The sequence below is a fragment of the Globicephala melas genome, chromosome 4 (genome assembly GCF_963455315.2).
Source record: "Globicephala melas chromosome 4, mGloMel1.2, whole genome shotgun sequence".
NCBI lineage: Eukaryota > Metazoa > Chordata > Mammalia > Artiodactyla > Delphinidae > Globicephala > Globicephala melas.
In genome coordinates this window covers 112,269,716-112,294,132 of record NC_083317.1, presented here as the reverse complement: position 1 = coordinate 112,294,132, position 24,417 = coordinate 112,269,716, and the positions used below count along the sequence as shown (strand labels likewise).

The window sequence follows — 24,417 nt, the reverse complement described above, 5'->3', positions numbered from 1 at the left end:
CAATACTACAGAACTATGTTGAGAAAAAGCTTCCAAGTAATGCATAACCAAGCCTTTTTTTAAATTATATTCCAAGTAATACTGTGATATTCGCTGTCTTCAAAATGGTTGCCTCAGTCATAATTCTTGGAAGTCTTTGGGATTATGTAATATGTGTTTATATTTGGGGAAATCTTAGGGATTATGTGTTTTCAGTTTATAAAAGTCACCACCAGATGGTGATATTTTTATTAGGTAAATAGTTTTTGTTTTCAGATACATCAATTTGTAGAGAAAAGAGATAAACTATATGAAATAGAGCATTTATTAATAATAAGAACAATATAACAATGCAAAGGTAAGATATTTAAATATAGCACAAAATATCTATAAGGGTATGTCCTATACCAGAATGCATTTTTACAATTGTAATCACATTAAAGAGAAAGTAGACTTTATACCGGTGTAGCTGAACCATCCCCTCTCTTAACAGGGATTGGTAGAAGCTGTTCATGCTTAGGCATAGCCCCCTGTAGAGTTTTCTTGTAGATTCACTACTGTTGCCTTGAAGTTTGAACTGTTACAGGTTAGTAATGTGATGCCAAAGTCTGTGGCTTTGTGGTAAATAATCCTGGTATTGTATGAATACGTCTGAACTTTTAAGTGTATCCATTATACAGTTAATTCAACAACCAAGGACAGTTAAATGGGGATACAATATCCTAGGTTTTTTGTTTGTTTGTTTTTCAATTCCCCCAGTATAGGCCCAAGTCCAGTGAAAATAAAATGGAACACAGGAGAGAAAATGGGTATTACTGTCTTCCAATCCAATTCTTGTATTCTTTAAATCTTGTTTTTCATCATCTCCTCTCCACTCAAAGTGCTGTGCAGTTATAAAGGATTTCTCTTTATTATTTTGTTCAGTTTTATTATGATTCTGTTTCTAATTTTCTTGCTGCCAGAAATTATACTTTAAGCAGCAAAATCACTTTTCTCTTTTATAAAATTGTACATCTAAATTTAATATATCAAAACCTGTCTTTTACAAAGCATTATTAGAATATTCAATTCAACTTTGGCTTTTATAACAGACATTTAATGCTGCTGATTTATAACATCAGATTGATCTGGCCATTTGTCGTTATGTTAAATTAACCCTCAAGTTTGGAGATAAAAAGTATTATCTTAAGTTAAATGTATTTGTAATGAGAATACATCTGAATTTGAATCTATATGTTATGCATTATTTGAGGCTTTCTTTACAAACATGACTAGTGGCATTACCTTTGCTTCCCAAGTTTAGATAATGATATATTGAGAAGTTAGGTGAAAGATAGGGAAAGTCCACTGAGATAATTATTTTGAAAATAACTTCTTGGTAGCAAAATAATCATCTGAAGATAAAACAGTCTGAAAGCCCATGTCAAGTAATTTAGAATTCTGATTCAATATAATGAAATAGAAACCAGAATAAATCGTTTAAAAAATAATTCACTCAGTTTGTAAATAATAACTAAGATATGTGAGTTGAGAGTGTACAAAGTTTAAAACGTAAAATGTCAACTCAATAACTTTGGAAATAAACATTTAGGTAATACATTTAATATATGTTTACAGAAAGATCAGAATAAAGCAATTTGAGGAAAAATCACTTTCTAATTTTTTTTTTGAAATATACGTCACTAATATTCTGACAAGGTGATATCTGCATTTTTGCAATGTAACATATTTAAAATTAATCTTGATATGTGTACCTCACAATCACTTAATAAAGTATATTGAATTGTTTCTTTGCTTGAGATACACATATCTTTGGGAAGGAAATGAAAAAGCACCTAAACTTAGAATAATATGTGAACTAAAATTTTCTGTGCTTCAAGAGTGGCGAAGAAGGTCTGCCATATCTGCCACTTTAGAAACAGATACTTTTGTTTGGACTTAGAGGATTTTCCCTCTGCTCTGCCCAGAAGTTTTTTAGTCTACTTGGGTGCACCTCACAGAACTTAATCTTATGGTGTTTTTCCCTAGTTTCTGTTCAAATAAACAAAAGAATTCTAGAAATGATAAGTATACATCTACAAACTTTTCCAATATGTTTAAGAGCTACGTCTAACATACAACATATCTGTTTGAAGAGCAGTCAACATACTGAAAAGGTGAAAGGAAAACTCTCATATTTAAGAGAGAAAGAAAAAAAATTCAGTAAACAATTTGTATTTTATAGAAATGAAGGGAACAACTATTTACAGACTAGGGACATGCACGTTTCAAAGTTGGAAGCTAATTTGCCGTTTTATACAGGAGTATATTTCCTAGACATCAGTGTAAAGCTAAAGCAGTAACTGTAATAATAAGCTTGCTTTGCTAGCCACATTTAGGAAGCCTCTTCAACTCAGAGTTTTGCTACATTTCTTCCATTCCCCAAATATTTTTCCCCTTGCTGTAAAGGCCAACTTTATGTGTAGAAACACATGCATGAGAACAGTATATTCATTGAGCTTATACAATTTTCTGTTTACTCTGAGGTTGACAAACATAGGCGAAAACATTAGTAAACAAGACCAAGGTTTGATTTAGAGAAGGTTTTTAGAAATCAGATAAGAAACAGAATCTTATAATTGCCACAGTGTGCGCGATCTATAAGTAACACTTAAAAAGCACTCAAGTGTTTGCACTAGTTCCAGCTGTTTGCACTAAAAATAATTAACTATTAAGTCTGTAAAGCTTATGTAAACCAACAAATAAAACAGAAAATCAGGGCTTCCCTGGTGGCGCAGTGGTTGAGAGTCCGCCTGCCGATGCGGGGGACACGGGTTCGTGCCCCGGTCCGGGAAGATCCCACATGCCGCGGAGCGGCTGCGCCCGTGAGCCATGGCCGCTGGGCCTGCGCATCCGGAGCCTGTGCTCCGCAACAGGAGAGGCCACAACACTGAAAGGCCCGCGTACCACAAAGAAAAAAAAAAAAAAAAAAAAAGGAAATCAAATAGCCTCAGAACAAAGGTGTTAGTTTAGTAGTTTGAAGTTGCAGAGCCATTCTTGCCTTTATTAGGCCAAATGATCACTAGTTATCCTTGCTTTCTTCTTCTCTTCTCCTATAAGCTTTATTTAACAACTGGATTTCCTCCTGGTAGCCGTCCCTCTCTTGGCTCTGCCTTTTACTGTTCTGCCTGTGTGCTTCAACAGTGTCTGGAATGGAGATGTTGATATCACCATCAGGATTACTTGTGGGTAAAAAGAGAGAATATGAGGCTGTTTCCCCTAAATCACATGAAACAAATCTGTTTTCTTTCCGTGAGTAGCGTAGGGAAGGAGATCTGATCTGTGTGGAGGACTGGCTGATGTTGCTAATAATTGACACCGTGTCCAAGGCCTCTTCATTATCACAAATTTCAAGAACCTCCAAGTGTATTTTCACGCTGGTGTCCGCAAATGTGGAGGGAGAATCTTCTGAGTTTGGTTCATGGCCAACACTTTTGGATCGATAGACTTCTATTTTCTTAGAGGCTGGGGTAATTTTTTGTCCTTCTGTGCTCACCTCATAGGTAGAAAGAGATAGGGTTTTCCCGGTTGGGGCTTGGAGAGACACGGTCCCCTGGAATGCACATAGGGGAATGGCCAGGGCACCACCGGAACGCTGGGGACAAAAACAAAATGGTTATTATTGAAACCTGGTGTCTGAGATTGGACCATTTAGTAATTCATTTTATTCATCAAAATGGTAAAGTTTCTTTATTTCAAACCCAATTCCATAGAAACCTTTTACAGATATGGGATTGAAATTCTGTCATCAAAGCTCTGTAGCTTAGTTTCTCCTAGGTCAAATACTACATCTAAATGAGGGCAGTCAGAAACCTATCTTTGATGATAAAGGGACATATTTCCACAGTTTAAGGTAAAATTTGTGTACTGTAGCCAGCAGGAGATGGGCAGAATATGGGCATAAAATCGAATGCATATTCACACTCTGGAATTGTTTTTATATTTTTGTAACATGTTCAGTTACATTAAAAAGCTTTCATATAGGTTGAAAGAAATGCAGAATGTGTTATCAAAATGCACTTTTTTTTTCCTGTTTAGTATGCCAGAGAGAGTGACACCTGTGAAACTATGGTTCAAATTAAATACAAAGAATATTTCGACTGTAGGTTTGAGCACACAGAAGAGGAACCAAATGTCACCAGAACTGTGTGGTACAGTGTGCTTACTTTTCCACAGAGAAATCACAGTCATTAAAGTAAACCCAGTGATAGGGAATGCCCTCACATCCCTGCAAAACTTTTACATTATATTTAGAAGTATTAAAATTTTGTTTTTAAATTGTACTCACCACTGAGGACTGCTTAAGAAATGAAGACTAATTCTTATGATAGTCTGTACTTTATATTGTTGATTCATGCCTTCATACTTTCAGTTGATTCTTTTGGATTACATGTTAGTTTCAGAAGAAGACAGTAATATGCCAACCTTAGAGCAGTGGTACTAAAAGCTAGATCCCCAGACCAGCATTATCTGCATCACCTGGTAACGTATGAGAAATGCGATTTTTGAGTCCTACCCCAGGCCTACCGAATTAGAAACGCTAGGGGTGGAGTTCAGCAGCCTGTATTTTAACAAGCCCTCTAGGTGATTCTGTTGCGTGGTGAGATTCAAGATGCATTGCTGTAACTAAAGAAATGCTGTAGCCCAGAAACAGAAGGTGAGGGGAGGGGTGGTTAACAGACACTTCTTATACGTGTGCCCACCATCTGTAAAGCCTGGAATCACTCACTGGATTGGCTTAAATGTGTCTTTCCACCAGGGGAATGGGCGTGAGGGCTCTTAATGTTTTGCCAATTTAGGATGATCACCCTTCCCAGTTTGCCTGTGACCGTCCCAGCACTGAAATTCCTGCATCCCAGGAAGCCTCTCAGTCCCAGGGAAACCAGGACAGTTGGTCACCCTATTTTCCATGGGCATTTTGTATCTGGACCTAAGAGTAGCTAGAGAAAGCCTAGGACCAGGGTCCCACATTAAAGAACAGTTTGTATTCTCATCTACTTAGGGAATTTTTTTTTTTTTTTTTTTTTTTGTGGTACACGGGCCTCTCACCATTGCGGCCTCACCTGTTGCGGAGCACAGGCTCCGGACGCGCAGGCTCAACGGCCATGGCTCACGGGCCCAGCCATTCCGCGGCATGTGGGATCCTCCCGGACCGGGGCACAAACCCGCGTCCCCTGCATCGGCAGCCGGACTCCCAACCACTGCACCACCAGGGAAGCCCGTAAGATCAATTTTTAAAAATACAGGTTTCCCTTGCTATCTGAAAGTAGACTGTTCTGGTGAAAATTTACATAAGCTGAAATGGCGTAAAGTGAAGAAGCAATTACCCTAGGACACATCTTGCCAATAGATGCACAAAATTAATTGAGATAAAGCACAGATGCTCATAGACACAGTTCAAAGCTATGGCGGCTTGATGCCGAGATGCTGAGTATATTTTCCAGAGAAGGAGCTGAGTGCTGCGATTCTCCAAGCTCTGGGTGTGCGCTGCTTCTATAAAGGCTTGTTGCAAAACAAAAACTGAATGTTATTTTCACTTTTTGCCTTTCTTATTTAAAGCAAAAATCCTCTTTGGATTTCTTTCAGTTAGTGAAAACTGGTTCTAATGTAGGTCTTTCATAAAAGCGAAGTGGAATAAAAGTGAATTTTCGAAAAGCAGGGGATACCTGTATTATTGTTTAAAATTTATCTATTTTTATTTTAACAGCCCTATATAATACCTGATGATAGTCACAAGTGCATCAGAAGGTCATATTGGAACATATTCTTTTTTTTTTTTTTTTTTTTTTTGCGGTACGCGGGCCTCTCACTGTTGTGGCCTCTCCCGTTGCGGAACACAGGCTCTGGACGCGCAGGCTCAGCGGCCATGGCTCACGGGCCCAGCCGCTCCGCGGCATGTGGGATCTTCCCGGACCAGGGCACAAACCCGTGTCCCCTGCATCGGCAGGCCGACTCTCAACCACTGCGCCACCAGGGAAGCCCGGAACATATTCTTTTTTGAAAATAAAATAGAATATTGAGGGACTGAATTGTATGTGAAAGTTTATTGCATGATAAAAAGTGGTAGATTCAGAGAACATAAAACTACTCATTTCGTAGTCTCTGCTTTCTTTCCATTTAAAAGCCTATGAATTAGCATATGCTGTCAGGAATAGTGCCAATCCATTATTGCTGTATTCCTGAGTGTAGGTGGCTGGGAGCATTTTTATTTGAAAATGAAAAGCAGTTTTCAAAACCTCAGAAATGCTTCAGGAGGAGAGATCATGCCATGGAAACACATTAGCACAAATAATCTGCTGTGATAATTGATTCAGACTAACTGACCTTGAGCATAATGAACTTTTTGTTTCTTCACTATAAGCCTCTAAGTGAAATCAGGGTGAAATTATAATATAAAGGAGTTGCTCCAAAATATCTCTCCTAACAGTTGAAGTTTCTGTTGATTATCTGAATCATTCAATTTATGGAAGATGTATTACAGCATGTAGGATCATAGGACTCACCAGAGACCATTTTATAAAGGGAGAACTGACAGCCAGAGAGGTGAAACTACCTGCCCAGGGTCACACAGGTAATAGCAGGAGGACTGGTACCAGGACTCAGGTGTCTTAACTCCCAGTTAAATGCTCTTCCCACTGCACTATGTTGTTACTTTGAAAGAAATCTGCTTTAGCCAGGGATGGTGGATCATGGGTTTTCTGTCCAGGAAGCTAGAATTCTATCACTAACTCATGAATAATCCAAGTGACTGACAATTTTAATCTAAATTAAAATCATATAGATGATCTTTATGTGATTTAGGTGACTTTCAGGCATCAAAAAGTACAGACATTGAGGAATTAAGTCAAGCAGACCATCTAAGAGAGCTTGGAGGAGAAGAGATAGGGACACAAAAAAATAGCAGGGAGAGTAAGAACTTTGTAAGAAAAACAATAAACTAGACTTTTTTTTTTTGCGTTACGCGGGCCTCTCACTGTTGTGGCCTCTCCCGCTGCGGAGCACAGGCTCCGGACGCGCAGGCTCAGCGGCCATGGCTCACAGGCCTAGCCGCTCCGCGGCATGTGGGATCTTCCCGGACTGGGGCACGAACCTGTGTCCCCTGCATCGGCAGGCGGACTCTCAACCGCTGCGCCACCAGGGAAACCCTAAACTAGACTTTTAATAATTTACTTTTGGAATTTTATTTAAAACTGTGTGATTACTATATTTTCATATATTCAAGTCCCCAAATATTCCTTGTGTCATCCTGTCTACTTCATTTAAATCTTTAGTAAACCAAAAAGAAGCACACACATGAATTGCTTAAAGAAAAGAGTAAGAATAAGAAAATAAGGGCCTCTATAAAGGTCCTATTATGTGGCATGGAAAATGTTAGGTATTTTAACACATTTCCCATTTAATTCTCACAGACCTTTGAGCTATAAATTAAGATTTGCCTTGTTAGTGATGAAAAGTCTCACAACTGAGTGACAGATTTAGGATTGATATTCATCATAACAAATATTTACTGATCTGCTGAACACAGCCCATATATCAGACTTCTTACTAAAGTACTTTATATACATTTTCTTATTTAATTTTCACATCAACCTTATTAAATAGAGACACTCGTCACCCCAATTTTATAGAGTACATAATTGAGTCACAGGGAGGTAACTCCAGTTAGTAAATGGCAGTCAAATCCAAATCCAGGATTATCTGTCTTAAGCCCTCTGTTTTTAGCCGTTTTGCTACTTCAAGGCGTAGTGTTAGGGAATAAAACATGAATAACACCTCACTCTCCTAATCCAGCTGGAACCTGCGGTGTCATGTGGGAACAAGGGAGAAGGGGGATTTATTCACTTTAGGAAGTGAAGGGAGTCTTTAGAGAAGATCTTTAAGAAAAGGGTTTCTAGGGCTTCCCTGGTGGCGCAGTGGTTGGGAGTCCGCCTGCCGATGCGGGGGACACGGGTTCATGCCCCGGTCCAGGAGGATCCCACATGCCGCGGAGCGGCTGGGCCCGTGAGCCATGGCCGCTGAGCCTGCGCGTACAGAGCCTGTGCTCCGCAACGAGAGAGGCCACAACAGTGATAGGCCCGCGTACTGCAAAAAAAAAAAAAAAAGAAAAAGAAAAGCGTTTCTATACTTGACTGTAAAAATCCATAAAACTTTATAAACAAACATTTTGTAAATAGAATCTATGCTACAGTAAAAGAATTAACACAATTATAAGAAGGAAAAAAAAGGAATTCCTTGGTGGTCAAGTGGTTAGGACTCGGTGGTTTCACTGCTGTGGGCCCAGGCTCAATCCCTGGTTGGGGAACTAAGATCCTGCAAGCCACTCGGTGCAGCCAAAAAACCAACCAACCAAACAAACAAAACAAAACAAAAACCCCACAACAATTATTTACATGCAATACTGACATATTTGGCACTTACTGAAAATATATGTACAAAACACTTCGCTGAAAAAGACATTTAAAATGAGAAAACTCAGAGCATTACTATAATGCACTTTCAAATATCTCACAAGCACTTATGGCACAGCAAGTGAAGAGCACCAGGCTCCCTGGTAATATTTAGGTAACTTTAATGTGCTTCCACAAGATTGTTGTAAAACCACCTGAACGTTGTCAAGAATAAAGTCAAATGCCATATTCCAAACTGAAAAAAAGAAAATGGTTTCTAAATAGGGTCCTAAAAGATAACTTCAGTTGGCAGAAAAGTAGGAAAAATGTAATCCAGGATGAGGGAACAGTAAGAACAAAGGCAATTGGAATTTTGGGGAAATGACATAGTAGAGGGAAATGAGACTGACAACAGAGTTTGGGCCCAGGGCCAAGAGCCCTGTCCACCAGGATAACAAGTTCTGATTGTATCCCATAGGCAAGCAGGAACCACCTATTTTTGTTTATTGAAAGGAAGGAAATTAAGATATATGGAAGGTCTACTATGTACAGGCGCTTCATCTTGGCACTTTACATGTGAAATCTAATTTAATATAATACTCCATAAGGAAGGTAAAATTATTTTCATTTTATAGATAAATTGAGGTGTGAAGAGGTTAATTAACTTGCTTAGGTTACACAGGAAGTTAAGTTTTGATTTGTGATATATACTCATCTCAGATTCCATATGCTTTCTGCTATGCCTCTTCTGGTCTAACATGATAATTGGGTAGCCTGTGAAATACAGATTGGGAAAGATGAGTGTGGTGGTAGGGAGACCAATTAGGTAGTTTTAAAAATCATTGTGTACAAAAGAAAAGGGAATCTGAACTTCAGTACTGATAGTAGAAACACATATGTGGGATGGACTATAGGGGAATTGCATAGGCAAAACTCTTGAGATTGTGGAGGGTCCTGGTGAAATATGGCTATGGAGTCATGTATACCTGTCTTTGAACTCGGTTGAGTCACTGTCTTTGTAATCCTTACCTCTCAAGCCTCAGTTGTTTCATTTGCAAAATATGAAGAATAAATGAGTTAATGAATGTAAAATGATTAGTTGAGTGCCTCACACAAAGTAAGTGCTCCATAACTATTAGCTATTTTGGGGAGGTAAGAGACAGGAAACCACGATGCTTTTGAGATTCTATTGCTAGTGTCTAGTACTAGTAGTTGAGATAAGGAGCTTAGGAGGATGTTGATGATTTAATGCTACTTTAACAATCTTCATCTCCTAGTCATTTTATAATGATTTAAAATTTTGCCCTGATACTAAAACTAAACAGAGATAATCCAAAAAAGAAAACTACAGAGAGCTATAACTCATTAATATAAATGCAAACATTCTTAACAAATATTAGCAAGTGGCATTAAGCAGTCAATAAAAAGAATTAAACTTCATGATTAAGTGGGGTTTATTCCAGATGCAAGGCTAGTTTCCATATTCCAGAATAGGTTGATGTGACCCACCATATTAATAGGCTAAAGAAGAAAAATCACATGATTATATGAATTGATACAGAAAAACTATTTGACAAAATTCAACATCCATTCATGATAAAAGAAAAGTAAGATCAAGAGTAAGTTCTTTTCCTTGATAAAGAGCATCTATAAAAACCCTACAGCTAATGTTACACTTAATGGTAAGAGACTCCTTTCTCTTAAGAGCAGGGATAAGGCAAGGATGTCAGTTCCTACCACTTCTGCTCAACATAGTGCTGGAAGTTCCAGCCAGTGCAATAAGTCAAGAAGAGGAAGAACTAAAACTGTCAGTACTTAGATCACTTAGATTGGTTTAAGCAGAAAACCCCAAGGAATCTACAAAAACTCCTAGAACTAATAAATGAGCTAATCAAGGTTGCCTGCAAGTTAAACATAAAAATCATTTCTATTTCTGTATAATAGCAAATGAATGTATGGATGTGAAAATTGGTAATTACAGTACTATTTACAATTCCTCAAAAAAGTGAAATACATGTTAGTCTAACAAAACCTATGTAGAACTTACATGCTGGAAACTACATGACTCATGAAAGAAATCAAAGAAGTTCTAAATAAAAGGAGAGACATAACATGTACATGGACTGAAAGACTCATTATAGTAAAAATGTCAGTTTTCCCCAAATAGATATATAGATTTAATGCACTTCCCAATAAAATTCCATCAAGATTTTTTTTACAGATACAGACATGTTTATTCTAAAATTAATATGAAAAGACAAATGAACAGAAGTGTGAAGTTATTCTGAAAAAAAATGAATATAGTGGGAGTAATCAATCTACCTAACTTCAATATAGCTACAAAAACCAAGACTGTGTTATTGGTGGAGGGATACACACATAGGTCAATGGAATAGAATAGAGAACCGGGAAGTAGTAGACCCACACAAATACACCCAACTGCTTTTTGACAAAGGTGCAAAACCAATTCAATAGGCTTTTCAGCAAATGATGCAGGAGCAATTGACATCCATAGGCAAAAAAATTAACCTAGAACTAAGTTTCATACTTTATTCAAAAATTGACTCAAAATGGATCACAGACTTAAATGTAAGATGTAAAACTATAAAAATTTTAATAAAAACATAGGTGAAAATCTTTGAGACCGAAGGCTAGACAAAGAGTTCTTAGACTTGGTACCAAAAGCATGATTCATAATAGGAAAATTAATAAATTAGACTTCATCAAAATTAAAAACTTTTGCTCTGTGCAAATGCAGATTTTGATTCAGTAGGTCTGTGGTGGTCTGAGATTCTGCACTTAATAAAATTTCTCAGATGATGCTGAGGCTGCTTGTCCATGGACCACACATTAAGTAACAAAGGACATACAATCTGTAAGGCTCCTTACAGTTCTAAAATTACATGATTTCACAGGTGAATAGATTTTGTTATTTTATAGTGTTAGCAGTTTGGAAAAGTAGAGAGAATTCAATATCAGTTGACAGAATAATAGAAAGCGCCTCCAAAGCTCATTTATAGATGAATAGGATGGGAAACAAACTCATATCTTTTCACATGCCTTTAATATATTCTAATATTTTATTCAAATGACACATATTTCAAATGATGAGCCATCCTGATGAAAAATGATCAAGTTTCAGCATGAATCTTCATTTTACGTTGATCTTACAACCAAAACATAAGCTTCTGAAATGAATATATCATTGCATTTAAATTGCTCTATTTTTTATTTATGGAAATTGGTATTCTCATATTTTCAATTCATACTTTTGGGCTTTATCTGAGCCCATGAGCACAATCAGCACAGGCTATAAGAAATCCTATAGGAATTTTTTTTTTAATTTATTTATTTTTGGCTGTGTTGGGTCTTCATTGTGCGGGCTTTTGCAGTGAGCGGGGGTTACTCTTCGTTGCGGTGCGCTGGCTTCTCATTGCAGTGGCTTCTCTTGTTGCGGAGCATGGGCTCTAGGCACGTGGGCTTCAGTAGTTGTGGCACGCAGGCTCAGCAGTTGTGGCTCATGGGCTTAGTTGCTGCGGGGCACGTGGGATCTTCCTGGACCAGGGCTTGAACCCGTGTCCCCTACATTGGCAGGCAGATTCTTAACCACTGCGCCACCAGGAAGTCCCCTGTGGGAATTTTGAATTTAAGTGTGTAAAATTGGAGCTCTTGGGATTATTGGATAGGTTTTCTATTCTCTGATCTAATAGAAACTAAATCTCTTGTAACTCTAACAATGACATTTCAGTTTAGATCTGGTATGTATCCAAATTTATTTCCATGTGAAATAAATGGAAATAAAGAATAAATAAATTTCTTCTTTATTTCCAGAAGAAACTAATTCTTTCTGTTTTATAACAAAATAGAGAATAAACTGTAACTTGAAAGAAAGCATGCATTGTTTCTATTTGGAATATACAATTTTATCAGGAATAAATGAATCCTAAGAAGTGAAATAGTTTTTCTCATCTAAATGATAAACACCCATTCAATTGGGTGTTGTACCAGTTAGGGATACCCTACTAAAAATTGTTGCACAAATATTTTTTCTCATACTTCATGAACCTGAATTAGCTCAGGAATGAATGTATATTTTCATTTGTAAGACAGTTTCAAAGGATAAATACAGTGTTTTTGGTAAGATTACTATACTTCAGAAAAGGTGTTAAAATTCATGTTGATGGTATTTATAAAAGTACAGAAGACAAAATGTTTTTATTGACAGCATAATATAAGAAAAAGATAAAATCAAAAGAACACAAATCTATGGAGATAGTAGTTTAGGGGTATCCTGGGACAGGTGATGGTGATGGATTAAGAGTAAATGGGTAGGGACTTCCCTGGTGGCCCAGTGGTTAAGACTCCGCACTCCCAATGCAGGGGGCCAGGGTTCGATCCCTGGTTGGGGAACTGGATCCTGCATGCCACAACTAAAAGATCCCACACACGGCAACAAAGATCCCGCCTGCCACAACTAAGACCTGGCACAGCCAAATAAATAAAAATTTTTAAATAATTTTAAGAAGTAATAAATGGGCACATGGGATCTAATTGGTGTGATGAAAATGTTCTAAAACAGATTTACTAGAAATCATTGAATTGTACACTTGAAATGAGAGAGTTATATAATATGTAAAATGTTCCTCAATAAAGTTTTGTTTTAAAGAACATTTGACTGATACTCAGGAGACCCTGAACTACAACACTTGTTCTGCCACTAAATAAATAGCCGTGTGACCCTAGACAAGTAGTGTATTCACTCTAGACTTTTATTTCATTATCTATATAAAGAGTGGGTCAGGCAGATGACCTGCAAAGTATCTCTCATTTCTTCCATTTCAATATTCTTTGACTCTGTTTTGGCAAAGTTAGCCTCAAAGAAAGCACTTTGTTCCTTGAAAAATATCTAAGCAGGGATGCTCTTCTGAAAGAAATTGAAATATAAAAATTTCCTTTAAAAACTTGCTCCCAAAATTATGGATCCAAGCCCCTTCAAAGACCCCTCCCCTTTTTTACCAATAGGACATTGTTGCTGATGGAACATTTTTTACGCTTTCAAAATATATTAAACCTAAGCCACCATGCATTCTGTACAATGAAAATGTCTGTGGTGGGAAAATAAAATAGCAAGAAAGAAAGTGAAGAAGATTATAAACCACTGTTTAGAAAGAAACCTGTAAGAAGAGTTTCATGATGCTTATATAGTTCTAATTTAAATCTTCAATCATAGGAAATATTTATTGAACACTAGATATAGTTAAAAGACCATGTAGAACCCTGCATATATGAGTATATATGGGGTTTGTGTATGTGTGTATTATATATGTGTGTATAATAATTTATAGCTAACTTTTTCCTGATGATAAAAATAATACATTACTGTAAATTTTTACAATTACAATAATATCTGAAGAATATGGACCAAACAGTCCTTAGGTTATAGCAAATTAAGGATGACTTCTATGTGACTATAGTTTTAAGAATTTTAATCCTTTTGAAAAAAGAATCATTCAACTCTATACAGCCTATGTGGATAGCATGAGTTATTTAAATTAATGGGATTTCCTCCTAACTTTTTGCAAAATTTTTTTTTTGCAAAACAGTGGCGAAATTCTCTGGAAACTTTTTTTATACTTCTTGTCTAGAAAATCATTTGATAAATCTAATATTTATACCTTAAAAAAAGACAGTACATGCCATCAGACTCCATTTTCCAGAATTCCCCTCCTTGTATGCTTCCAGGTTAGAATTGGCCAAGACAGGGCTTGCTTAATATTTGGAAGGTAGGAACAAGGTAGTGGTCATAACTGCCTGGAACTATTTTCACAGGCAGGTACAGAGACAGAAGAAGAGATACGTGGCAGGTGCCACCATGTCATCTCACTCTCCTGCCCCACATCTAGCTTTGCTTACTGACTCCTGGCAGTGTTGACCGGCAGTGGCTCAGATCCACCCTTAGGTGCTTGGCTATGGCTCCACAGAGGTTGTGGTTTATTCGCAGGCAACAGGTTTTCATAGACCTCTACACAGATTCCCCCTTCGTGTCCCTACTTTGGGTCTAGACATATGTGGCTTCTTAAATTGACTAACTGGTAACTCCACATCTAGCCCTCCAACTTCTCTTCCAGACTCTTCTCTTCCCTAGATTTACCACAGTTCTAAATAAGTCTCTTATCCCATAACATAGTGCTTTTGCTCCCCTGACTAAACCTTAGCTGACCAAAATCCTATTCAATGGAAGAGAAGCCCCAACCTTAAGAGTAAAAAAATGAGATTTTTTTTTTGAGATTATTTTTAATTAACTCAAAAACCCAACTATGCTTATGGATGAAGGTGTTGGAATGTAGTCCAATCACAGAATCTCTTTCATCCAGTAATAACATGAAGAAAAATAACAGCCACGGGTTCAAGCAACAACAAAATAAATGGCTCAGCCTCATGTACAGTAGTGGCTACAAAAAGAAACAAAGGAGTCACCCACTTCCAAAAGCAGTTGTACAGAAAGAAGATGACTTAATATCCTGATAACTCTGGCTATAAATTTTATTTTGGCAAGAAGTGGTTTGAAAAGTGGTTCTCAAAATGAGGGGGTCTGTATAGTCAAAACTATTTTCATAATGATACGAAAGCTTTATTTGCCATTTTCACTGTGTTGGCATGTTCACTGCTGGTGCAAAAGCAATGATAGGTAAAACTGCTGGCACTTTAACATGTTTCATGGCAGTCAACACCAAATCTACTAGTAGGCATTGTATCTTCCACCACTGTACATGCATGTGCATGCATGCATGCACACACACACACACACACACACACTCCAATTTCACTTAAGAATGTCATTGATGAAGGTGAGTAGTATTATTATCCCCATTTTAAAGATGAGTTAACTGAGTTGCAGAGATGTTAAGTGTCTTTTTCAAGGTCAAACACATATTAAGTGATAGAAATGAGATTCCAATTTGGGCAGTATTGTTCCAGAAAAACACATCATTTATTTTAATCAATTATTTGATCCAATTCATTCATTTACTGTATTTTTATTGAGTACCTACTATAAGCCAGACACTATTCCAGGGACTGGGGGTATGAAATGATTTTCCAGCCATCCATCCATCCAACCATCCATCCATCCATCCATCCTTCCATCACCCATCCATCCCTCTCTCTATATATGCACATAGAGAGCTATGGTTCTTCCTGGGTGGTATAATTTTAGGTTAATTTCTCTCTTCTTTGTACTTTTCTGTATTGCTTGAATTTTTAAAATAGTGAGCATGTGTTATTTTTATTAAAACAATAGTCATTATTCTTAAGATAAAACCTAATGTGACTCGTTTCTCTTTTGAAGGAAATAGAAAGTAAATTTTCAAATCTTAAACTCAAAGGAGTATGAAAAGACTGCTTCGTTCTTTCTTCTCACTACATACAAAGCAAAAGAACATGACATGTGGAAATTGTTTTCTCAGACTGATTTAGAAGTCAAGGTCTCCAAAATCTTTCCATCCCACACAACAAATACTAAAGCAATTCTTTTAAAAAACATTACAAAGTTTCTTTAGAAAAAATTAGCTTGAAGTCTTAGTGATATTATTTGATCTCAAAGAAGGAGAATGCTAATGATACAGTTATACATCACCCATATGAACACTCTTCAGAAATTAACCACTTGCCTTCAGAGGAAATGAGCCCTGTGGAAGTGAAAATGCCATATCTAACTAGTCTTTTTATTTCTGGGAAGAGAATACTATACACATATAAAACAACATTAGGAATAGATTAAAGTCTCTGTCCTAATCTACAAGTTTGTAACATGCCTGATAGTGCATTTTTAATTGATGGAATTACTCAGATACTTAAACTTTTCCTGGATTTTCGTTTTAATTCCTGTAAATCATTTGTGTAGTAGATGATAGGACAACCATATGCACAAATGCATGCTTTTAACTTCACAGGGTGAAAATTGGTGATGCTCCAGTCTTTTTTTAAAAATTTGGGCCAATGCATAGTGTTTCTTCTCTCTTCCCTATCAGTTAAGGTTTCAGAATAAGTTGGCAGTCCTATCCTAATGTGGCAGTCCTAGAAATCTGCAATAGACCATCTAGGTTCTTAGAACCAATGATTCTCTGTATTATAAAAGTGTTGGAAGAAAATTTAATCCACCGATTGAGACTATTTATTCTTCAATGAGTGGGGCCTTTGACCTGGCTTCTTCAGTTCTTTAGACCAGTTGTTTCCAAATGTCATTTTTAAATTGGTGCTGAACTGACTCCATAAGAATCACCAGCAGAGTCTGTTAAGAATACAGATTTTTGGCCTCACTGTGGGAGAGCCTAACTCAGTAGGTTTATAACTGGAACCAAAAATTTATATTTGTAAAGAGCTCTCCAAATGATTCCTACATATAGCCAGGGTTGGGACCCACTAACTTAGAAGATACAAGAAAATGAAGATAGAGCTGTGATGTCACACAGAGTAAATAATTTCCTGGTTAATTTACTGAACACTTCAGAAAAGGACATTAAGAAATATCTTGCTACAAGCCCCTGTTCTCTGATTTCCAAGCTTTAGTCAGAATGACAAATAAAAAAGCAAATGGGCATTTGCATTGGCTGGGACACGTAAAAACTATTAAGGAGGAGACAGATATATCATAAATTTAAAGTTCCAGAGCTACTCACAAGCATGGGCTACTCTGAAAACTGATTACTGTTGGAAGCTGTAGCGTCCTGAGTGGGGAGGGGAAACGAGGGTACAACCAGAAAGCATTTCTAGGTGAGTGTACCTGGGAAATGGCCTAACAAGATCTCAGAAAAAAGACACCTGAATCTCCAGGGCACCAATACATTTGTTATGATTTCTTCTCTTGTTCTAAATAAATATTCATCTTCATACCTTATTTTGTATTCATGATTTGTATACTTTATTTTTTTTCTCTTTTACTTTTTTTTCCTTGGCCGCACTGTGTGTCATGCAGGATCTTAGTTCCCCGACCAGGGATCGAACCTGCACTGGAACTGAAGAGTCCTAACCACTGGACCGCCAGGAGATTTTTGATGATTTGTATACTTTAAAAAAAAAGATATCTCCCCCAAAGATGTAATGTTCAATTTCCACATAACCTGTATACATACCTGTCTTAAGGGTCAGTAGTAAGAAATCACAGTACGAATATCAGGCTTATTTAGAGACACACCACTGGTGAAGCATGAGACATGAGATCACATAATAGTATACAGTACTAGGTAATCTTTGAAGAATCCTCTGAGAGGGAATCCTTGACTAGAGGGTTCAAAGTTCTGGTGGAAAGAAAAAGCATGACATATTCAAGAAGTAAAATTATTAATAGTTAGAAAACCTGGAGCAAAGGGTTTAAGAGGAGAGATGAAACCACAGGAACCAATCACTTAGGCCGCATTAAAAACTTTCAACTCTGTCCTGAATGATAAAGGAACCACAAAGTGTTCTAAACAAGGGGTTGATGTGATGAAAATTGCATTTTTGCAAATTTATTCTGGACTGTGGTCTGTAAAATAGACTAGAAGAGTTCACACTGAGAGACAGGAGGACCAGCAAAGAGGCAATTGCGAGAGAAAGAATGGTGATTTAAATTAGGGGAGAAACAATGGCTATGGTGAGTCATGAGAATAGCAAGATATTTTTAAGATGTAGGCTTGGTGACTGATTTGATGTGAGTTGTGACAGAGAAAGAGAAATCAAGGAGGTTGACCAAGTATCTGGCATAGGCAACTGGATGGGCGGTAGTGTGATTCCCAGAGAAAGGGAACACAGAGGAGAAGCAAGTTTGGAGCCATGGGATAGAGGGGTCAGGAGAAGATTAAGAGTTCAGTGTTGGAAAGCTGGAATTGAGATGACTGATGGGTGTCCAAATGGAGAAACTCGGCAGGAGGTTGGATATTGGGGCTTGGGGTTCGGGAGAGATTCAATCTGAAATATACATTTATATATATATTTGAGATGAAATTGAATCAGGAGAGTGTGTGAAATGAGAAGAGGATCCTGAAGAACACAAACATTTAAGGAATGGGCAGAGATAGGGGAGATCATAAAGGGGTCCATGAAGGAGTAAGCAAAAGAGATAGGAGAGTAATCAGAAAAGTAAAATGCAATGGAATCCAAGGAAAGAGTAGAAGAAAGATAAAGACAGTGTCAAATGCTACTGAGATGTCAGGTAGGACTGAAAAGTCCATTGATCCCTGGACAGGCAGGGAATACGAGATGGAGAATCAAGCTTCCACAAATGGAGTCAATGCAAAGATGCACATATATACTCTTTTCTCTCAGGGCCCAACATGGGGACAGTGGCTGATGAAATCCATGTTGAGAAGCCTTTGGGAAATTTTAAAGGAAGTCCATGAAACTTCATCATTAATTGTCAGACACTTTAATCAAATAACCTGCTTTTGTCTGACAGTTCCAGCTTATAAAATCCATTCTTGTCATATGTGTTTATAGTAGTCAGATTTTTTTGCTGGTTGTTGAAGGAAATATGGTCACCGTATATTTTTAGGAATAGACATAATGAGAACAAGAGATGCAGTTTATCCTGCTTTCCACCTTCTTGTATACTGAAAGCCTAAAGAGAAGGCACACAGTTTGGTTCCAGAATTCTGAACCTTCCCTGCTTCCTTCAGGACTCTTTTTTCAAGAATCTACATGTCAACCTTTCTGCACCAGTATGATGCGTGGGATTTTAGGTAACAAAAATATGCTGCAAAGAGAAGTAGATGACTATTCATTGCTACATTCTCAGTGTCTAGCACATAATAGGCCCTAAATAAATATGTATCGAATGAAAGGAAAATGTAGGAAGCAATTTTGGTCTTTATGACTAATAGAAAAGTGGGGAAAAGAACTGCTACAGAAAATATCTTTTGCATGCTTAGAGTTTTCTGACCAGTTTTTTAAAAAATTATGAACTCCTTGAGAGCTAGACCACATATCTAAAGTGGCTCACACAAGTCTTAACATTTTCCAAGAGCCCCCAAATGGCAAGTGGTTGAGGGCAAGGGCTCTAGTCTGTCACAATATCCAGGAATAAAGGGGTGTTCCAGACTCAAACCAGGCTCGGTCAAAATGGCCAAAAATGAATATCCCAATATTTTTAGTAGCAAAGGGGGAGGCACACAGACATGTCAAATCTGGGTTAGTGTATATAGCTCAGGGGTCATGTTTTAGTAGAAGAAACCATTCTTGGCAAATCTTAGAAAGCAAGGAAAGATTGGAAAGCAGTTGACTGTTGGCCCATCTCTTGCTTTTTTTTTTTTTTTTTTGCGGTACGCGGGCCTCTCACTGTTGTGGCCTCTCCCGTTGTGGAGCACAGGCTCCGGACGTGCAGGTTCAGCGGCCATGTCTCACGGGCCCAGCCGCTCCGCGACATGTGGGATCTTCCCGGACTGGGGCACGAACCTGCGTCCCCTGCATCGGCAGGTGGACTCTCAACCACTGCGCCACCAGGGAAGCCCCCATCTCTTGCTTTTTTGATAGCATCATTGGAGATGCAGACTTTGGTCCTTAGAGAAACTCTTGAAATGGGCTAAGCAAACTTACCAGCATTTCCAACAACCCACCATACTTTCTAACAGAATGCTATTGCAGAGTTGCTTAATAGACTTGTTCTCTTTGGTTAGCCTCTCAAGTCTTACATGATGTGGTACAGTTTGAACAAAGAGAACTATTTAGGACTAGCTCTATAGCAGCTTTTGACAGAGGTTTGTTTCTAAAAATTCTAATATCCTATGCTCCTTAGGAAATATTCAATATGAAATTTTAATCCAAATATTCACCCAAGAGCCACTTTTTAATATTGCTTTTTTCCTTTTCTTTTCCTGGTAGAGGTACACTATTTAATATGCAATTCTATTTGTGTTAAGTAGGAAACATTACCTTAAAATGGTTTGAGAACATTTTGTCCTCAATAGTTCCATGCCAAAATATTACATTGTGTAAATATTTTATTTTTTCAAATGACTTGCATCTTTTTAAAACTTTTTTTTCTCCCCAGTGAACTCTCTTCAATACCATCATCAAAGCTTACCACAGGGCATCTTTGTTGGTATTAAATCTGTATAAATTCCTGTCCAAAATACCTTTAGGCTATTTTGTCAACTTGAAACTAGAACACTATTTTCACCAGAGGACTAGATGTGCCAGAATGTTAATTTTTAACATGCTGAATAGATCCTAATACTGAAAGTTATGAATCAAATTATATTTTCTCATAACTCATAATCCATAGTGGCGTCTAAAATGTCATAAAAGGAGTTATACTGAAGTTGGGTGTATGTTCATATCCCTGATTATGAAAAGTATATAACAATTTCCTTATTTTTATCATGTGCTCCTTAATTACTCAAACTTTAGTTGCTGGAAGAGGCATTTTTCACAATGCCCATCTCGTTTACAAAGAAGTCTTAGAGTCAGGCTTTTGATTTTCTTAAAAAGACTCATTTCCTCCACTACAACTAAAGTTTCTAAAAATGCATCTATAGTAGCTTTGTTCTTTCACAAACCAATTCTTCCTGTTCAAGTTATTCCTCCTTATATACGTTATACATGTCAGGATGAAGTAATGTGTATAAAGAGATTAGTCATTGGGGTTAAATTCAAAGTTCTACCAGGAAGTCAAATAACCAATGTGTGTGTATTCACATTGTATGTATCTTTATACTTTTCCCCTATTACTAATATGAAACACATGCTATTTTGGAGGAGTGCATAACAAATTCATATAATGTGCCCACACATTTCATGGTTTGTCTTAAGGAACCAGGAGGAAAACAGCAGTATACACTTCGAGCATTCCTGTTTTAGAGAGCTTTATGTAAAAATATGCAAGGCAACAAGGCCATTGTAATAGAAATGGAAGATAACTGCAAAACATTCCCTCTCTGTCAATGCTCTAGAGAGACTTTTCAGCTCAGTGGTTAAGAGGTTGGGCTTGGGAGTCATATCTCGGCCCTACCACTTTAGATATGGGTTTAGATATTAAGCGACTTCCCTGTGCCTCCGTCTCCTTTAACATATTACAGGGATTACAATAATGCTATTTCATAGGGCTATTTTGAGAATTAAATGAAGTAAGGTGAGAAGTAAATAAAACAGATGTGTAAAGTATTGTAGAAGAGGGTATGTTTCAAGAAGTGTTTATAATTGTAAGCCCTAAGCACCAGTACTCCTGAATTTTAAAACAGAAGATAATAATAAAATACACAGGGTAAATGGGGGTGGTAAATTGTGGCAGGAATTTAGAAATTAAAAAGATGTAAATTGTCAGTGAAACATAATTTTTTTTTTTTGCGATACGTGGGCCTCTCACTGTTGTGGCCTCTCCCGCTGCGGAGCAAAGGCTCCGGACGCACAGGCTCAGCGGCCATGGCTCACGGGCCCAGCCGCTCCGCGGCATGTGGGATCTTCCCGGACCGGGGCACGAACCCGTGTCCCCTGCATCGGCAGGCGGACTCTCAACCACTGCGCCACCAGAGAAGCCCTGGAACATAATTTTAAAGTGAGTGGGAAGAGAATATGTTGTACTTAATGAATATTACTTAATGAATATTCAGTAGTATGGCCCTTGAGCAAGAATAAGGTCTTAAAGGAAAAGAAAGATTTTAGGCAAAGGATTTTAGGCAAAGGATGTTTTGGTTTTAAATCTGTAAAGCATATCTGTGTAAGCCAATATGAGCAGTGTGCTCTGGGCTAGAACATCATCTTGCTCTGCAATTATTACTTTTTTTCAAACATTCTTTATTAAGGTATAATTTACATACCGCTAAACTCACCCATTGTAAATGTACCATGCAACAATTTCTAGTAAATTGAGTTGTGCAACCATCACCACAGTTTAGTTTTAGAACATTTCCATCACTCCACCCCAAAAATCTTTCCTCATGTCCATTTGCAGGTATTCCCTATTCTGGCTTTCAGTCCCTGGCAACCACCAATCTGCTTTCTGTATACATAGATTTAAATCTCATGGGCATTCCATATAAATGGAATCATACAATATATAGTCTTTCAGGTCCGGCTTCTCTCACACAGTGTTTTTGAATTGGTTTCATGTGGTAGTATGTATTGGTAGTTGATTCCTTTTCATTGCTGAATAAAATCCCTGTTTTGTAGGGGTACACCACACCTTTTATCCATTCTCTACTTGATGGACATCTGGATTGCTTGCAGTTTGGGGCTATTATAAATAGTGCTGCTATAAACATTCAAGTACATGTCTTTGGGCATATGTTTTCATTTCTCTTGTGTATAATCCTAGGAGTGCTGGATTGTATAAGTTTAAGTTTACCTTTGTTTGGAACCACCAAACTTTTTTCCAAAGTGGGTATACAATTTTACATTCTTACCAGCAATGTGGAATGCTCCAGTTTCTTTACATCCTTGCCAACATTTATTACTGTATTTTTAAAACTGCAGCCATTTTAGTGAGTGTGTAGTGGTATCTGATTGTGCCTTTGATTTGCATTTCTCTCTGATATTAAGGATCTTTGCTTATTAATCATTCTGTATCTTCTTTGGTTAGGTATCTTTTCAAATATGCTCATTTTAAAAACCGAGTTGTTTTTCTTCTTATAATTGCTTGTAAGAGTTCTTTATATATCATAGATAAACATTTCTTTATCAGAAGTATAATTTGCAAGTATTTTCTCCCAGTCTGTGGCTGTTTTGTTAATTTTCTCAATCATGTCTTTTGGAGCACACAGTTATTTTTTACTTTCTTTTATAAATTAAAGCTATTTATTTATTTTCATGTTCAACTTTACCAGTTTGTTCTTTAATGGATTATGCCTTTGATGTCATATCTAAGAATTCTTTGCCTAATCCAAGGTTATAAGGATTTTTTTCCTTGTGTTTTCCTTCACAAGTAAAGTTCTTGCATTTATATCTTTGACCTATTTTGAGTCAACTTTTGTATATGGTGTAAAGTAAGGGTCTAAGTTCTTCTTCTTTTTTTAACATATTGATATCCAATTGTCAGCACGATTTGTTAAAAAGTCTATCTTTTTTTTAAAAAAAAAAAAAGTCTATCTTTTACCCATTGAATTGTTTGGTTTCTTTGTCAAAAATCAATTGTCCATTAATGTAAGGATTTTGTTTTCTGGACTCTCAATTCTGTTTCATTTGTCTATGTTTTTATCCTTATGCTGGTACCACACTGTATTGATTACTGTGCCTTTATAGGAAGTTTTGAAATCAGGTAGTCTATGACCTACAACTCTGTTGTTCTTCCTTTTGTGCTGCTATCATAGCATCCTTTACATTTAAAAAATAGAAGATGTGGGCTTCCCTGGTGGTGCAGTGGTTGAGAGTCCACCTGCCGATGCAGGGGACATGGGTTCGTGCCCCGGTTGGGGAAGATCCCACAGGCCGCGGAGCAGCTGGGCCCGTGAGCCATGGCCGCTGAGCCTGCACATCCGGAGCCTGTGCTCTGCAACGGGAGAGGCCACAACAGTGAGAGGCCCGCGTACCGCAAAAAAAAAAAAAAAAAAAAAAAAGAAGATGTAAGTGCTGGGGCATGTGTGTGTGTTTTCTGTTCATCTTTTTGGTCGCAACACTCAAACAAAAAACAAAATATCCCCAACCTTCTTATATATTCTAGAAAATCAAAGGTTTAGGATTGTATGGTAAATGAATATAAATGTTTTTATTTGGCACACAGTTTTTACATTAGCTAGTCCTTGTTCATTAACACCTCTGTTAAAGAGTGTGCTTTCCTATTGGTTAAACTTGTAAGTATCAATGACGTGCAGTTCCTTATGAAACTGAACTTTTATTCTGAAAGTCTGCTTCCAGGGAGTTAACTGCATGCATTATTTTGTATGAGAGAAACCCAAATAATTATTGCAAAATTATTGTTTGGTGGAAAGATTTTTCTACCATTTGAACTGATGCCCATTTCCCCAAGCCCCTGCTGTTGCCACAGTCATTTAACACAAATAGGGAACAAAACAAAATAAAATTAAGTAAGCAGGAAATTTGTGCTTTT

The 24,417-nt window shown here is 37.4% G+C and overlaps 1 protein-coding gene across 2 annotated transcripts in view; it reads right to left on the bottom strand.

Annotated features, from left to right (window-relative positions):
* Window positions 1-2,957: 2,957 nt before the first annotated feature.
* Window positions 2,958-24,417, bottom strand: part of GPR149 (G protein-coupled receptor 149) — a 69,294-nt gene continuing 47,834 nt past the window's right edge. For both annotated transcript variants that reach the window (XM_030844648.2, XM_060297621.1), the window contains exon 4: window positions 2,958-3,613. In XM_030844648.2, the coding sequence (XP_030700508.2) occupies window positions 3,041-3,613 (573 nt within the window). In that variant the 3' untranslated portion in view covers window positions 2,958-3,040. The remainder of the gene's footprint in view (window positions 3,614-24,417) is intronic.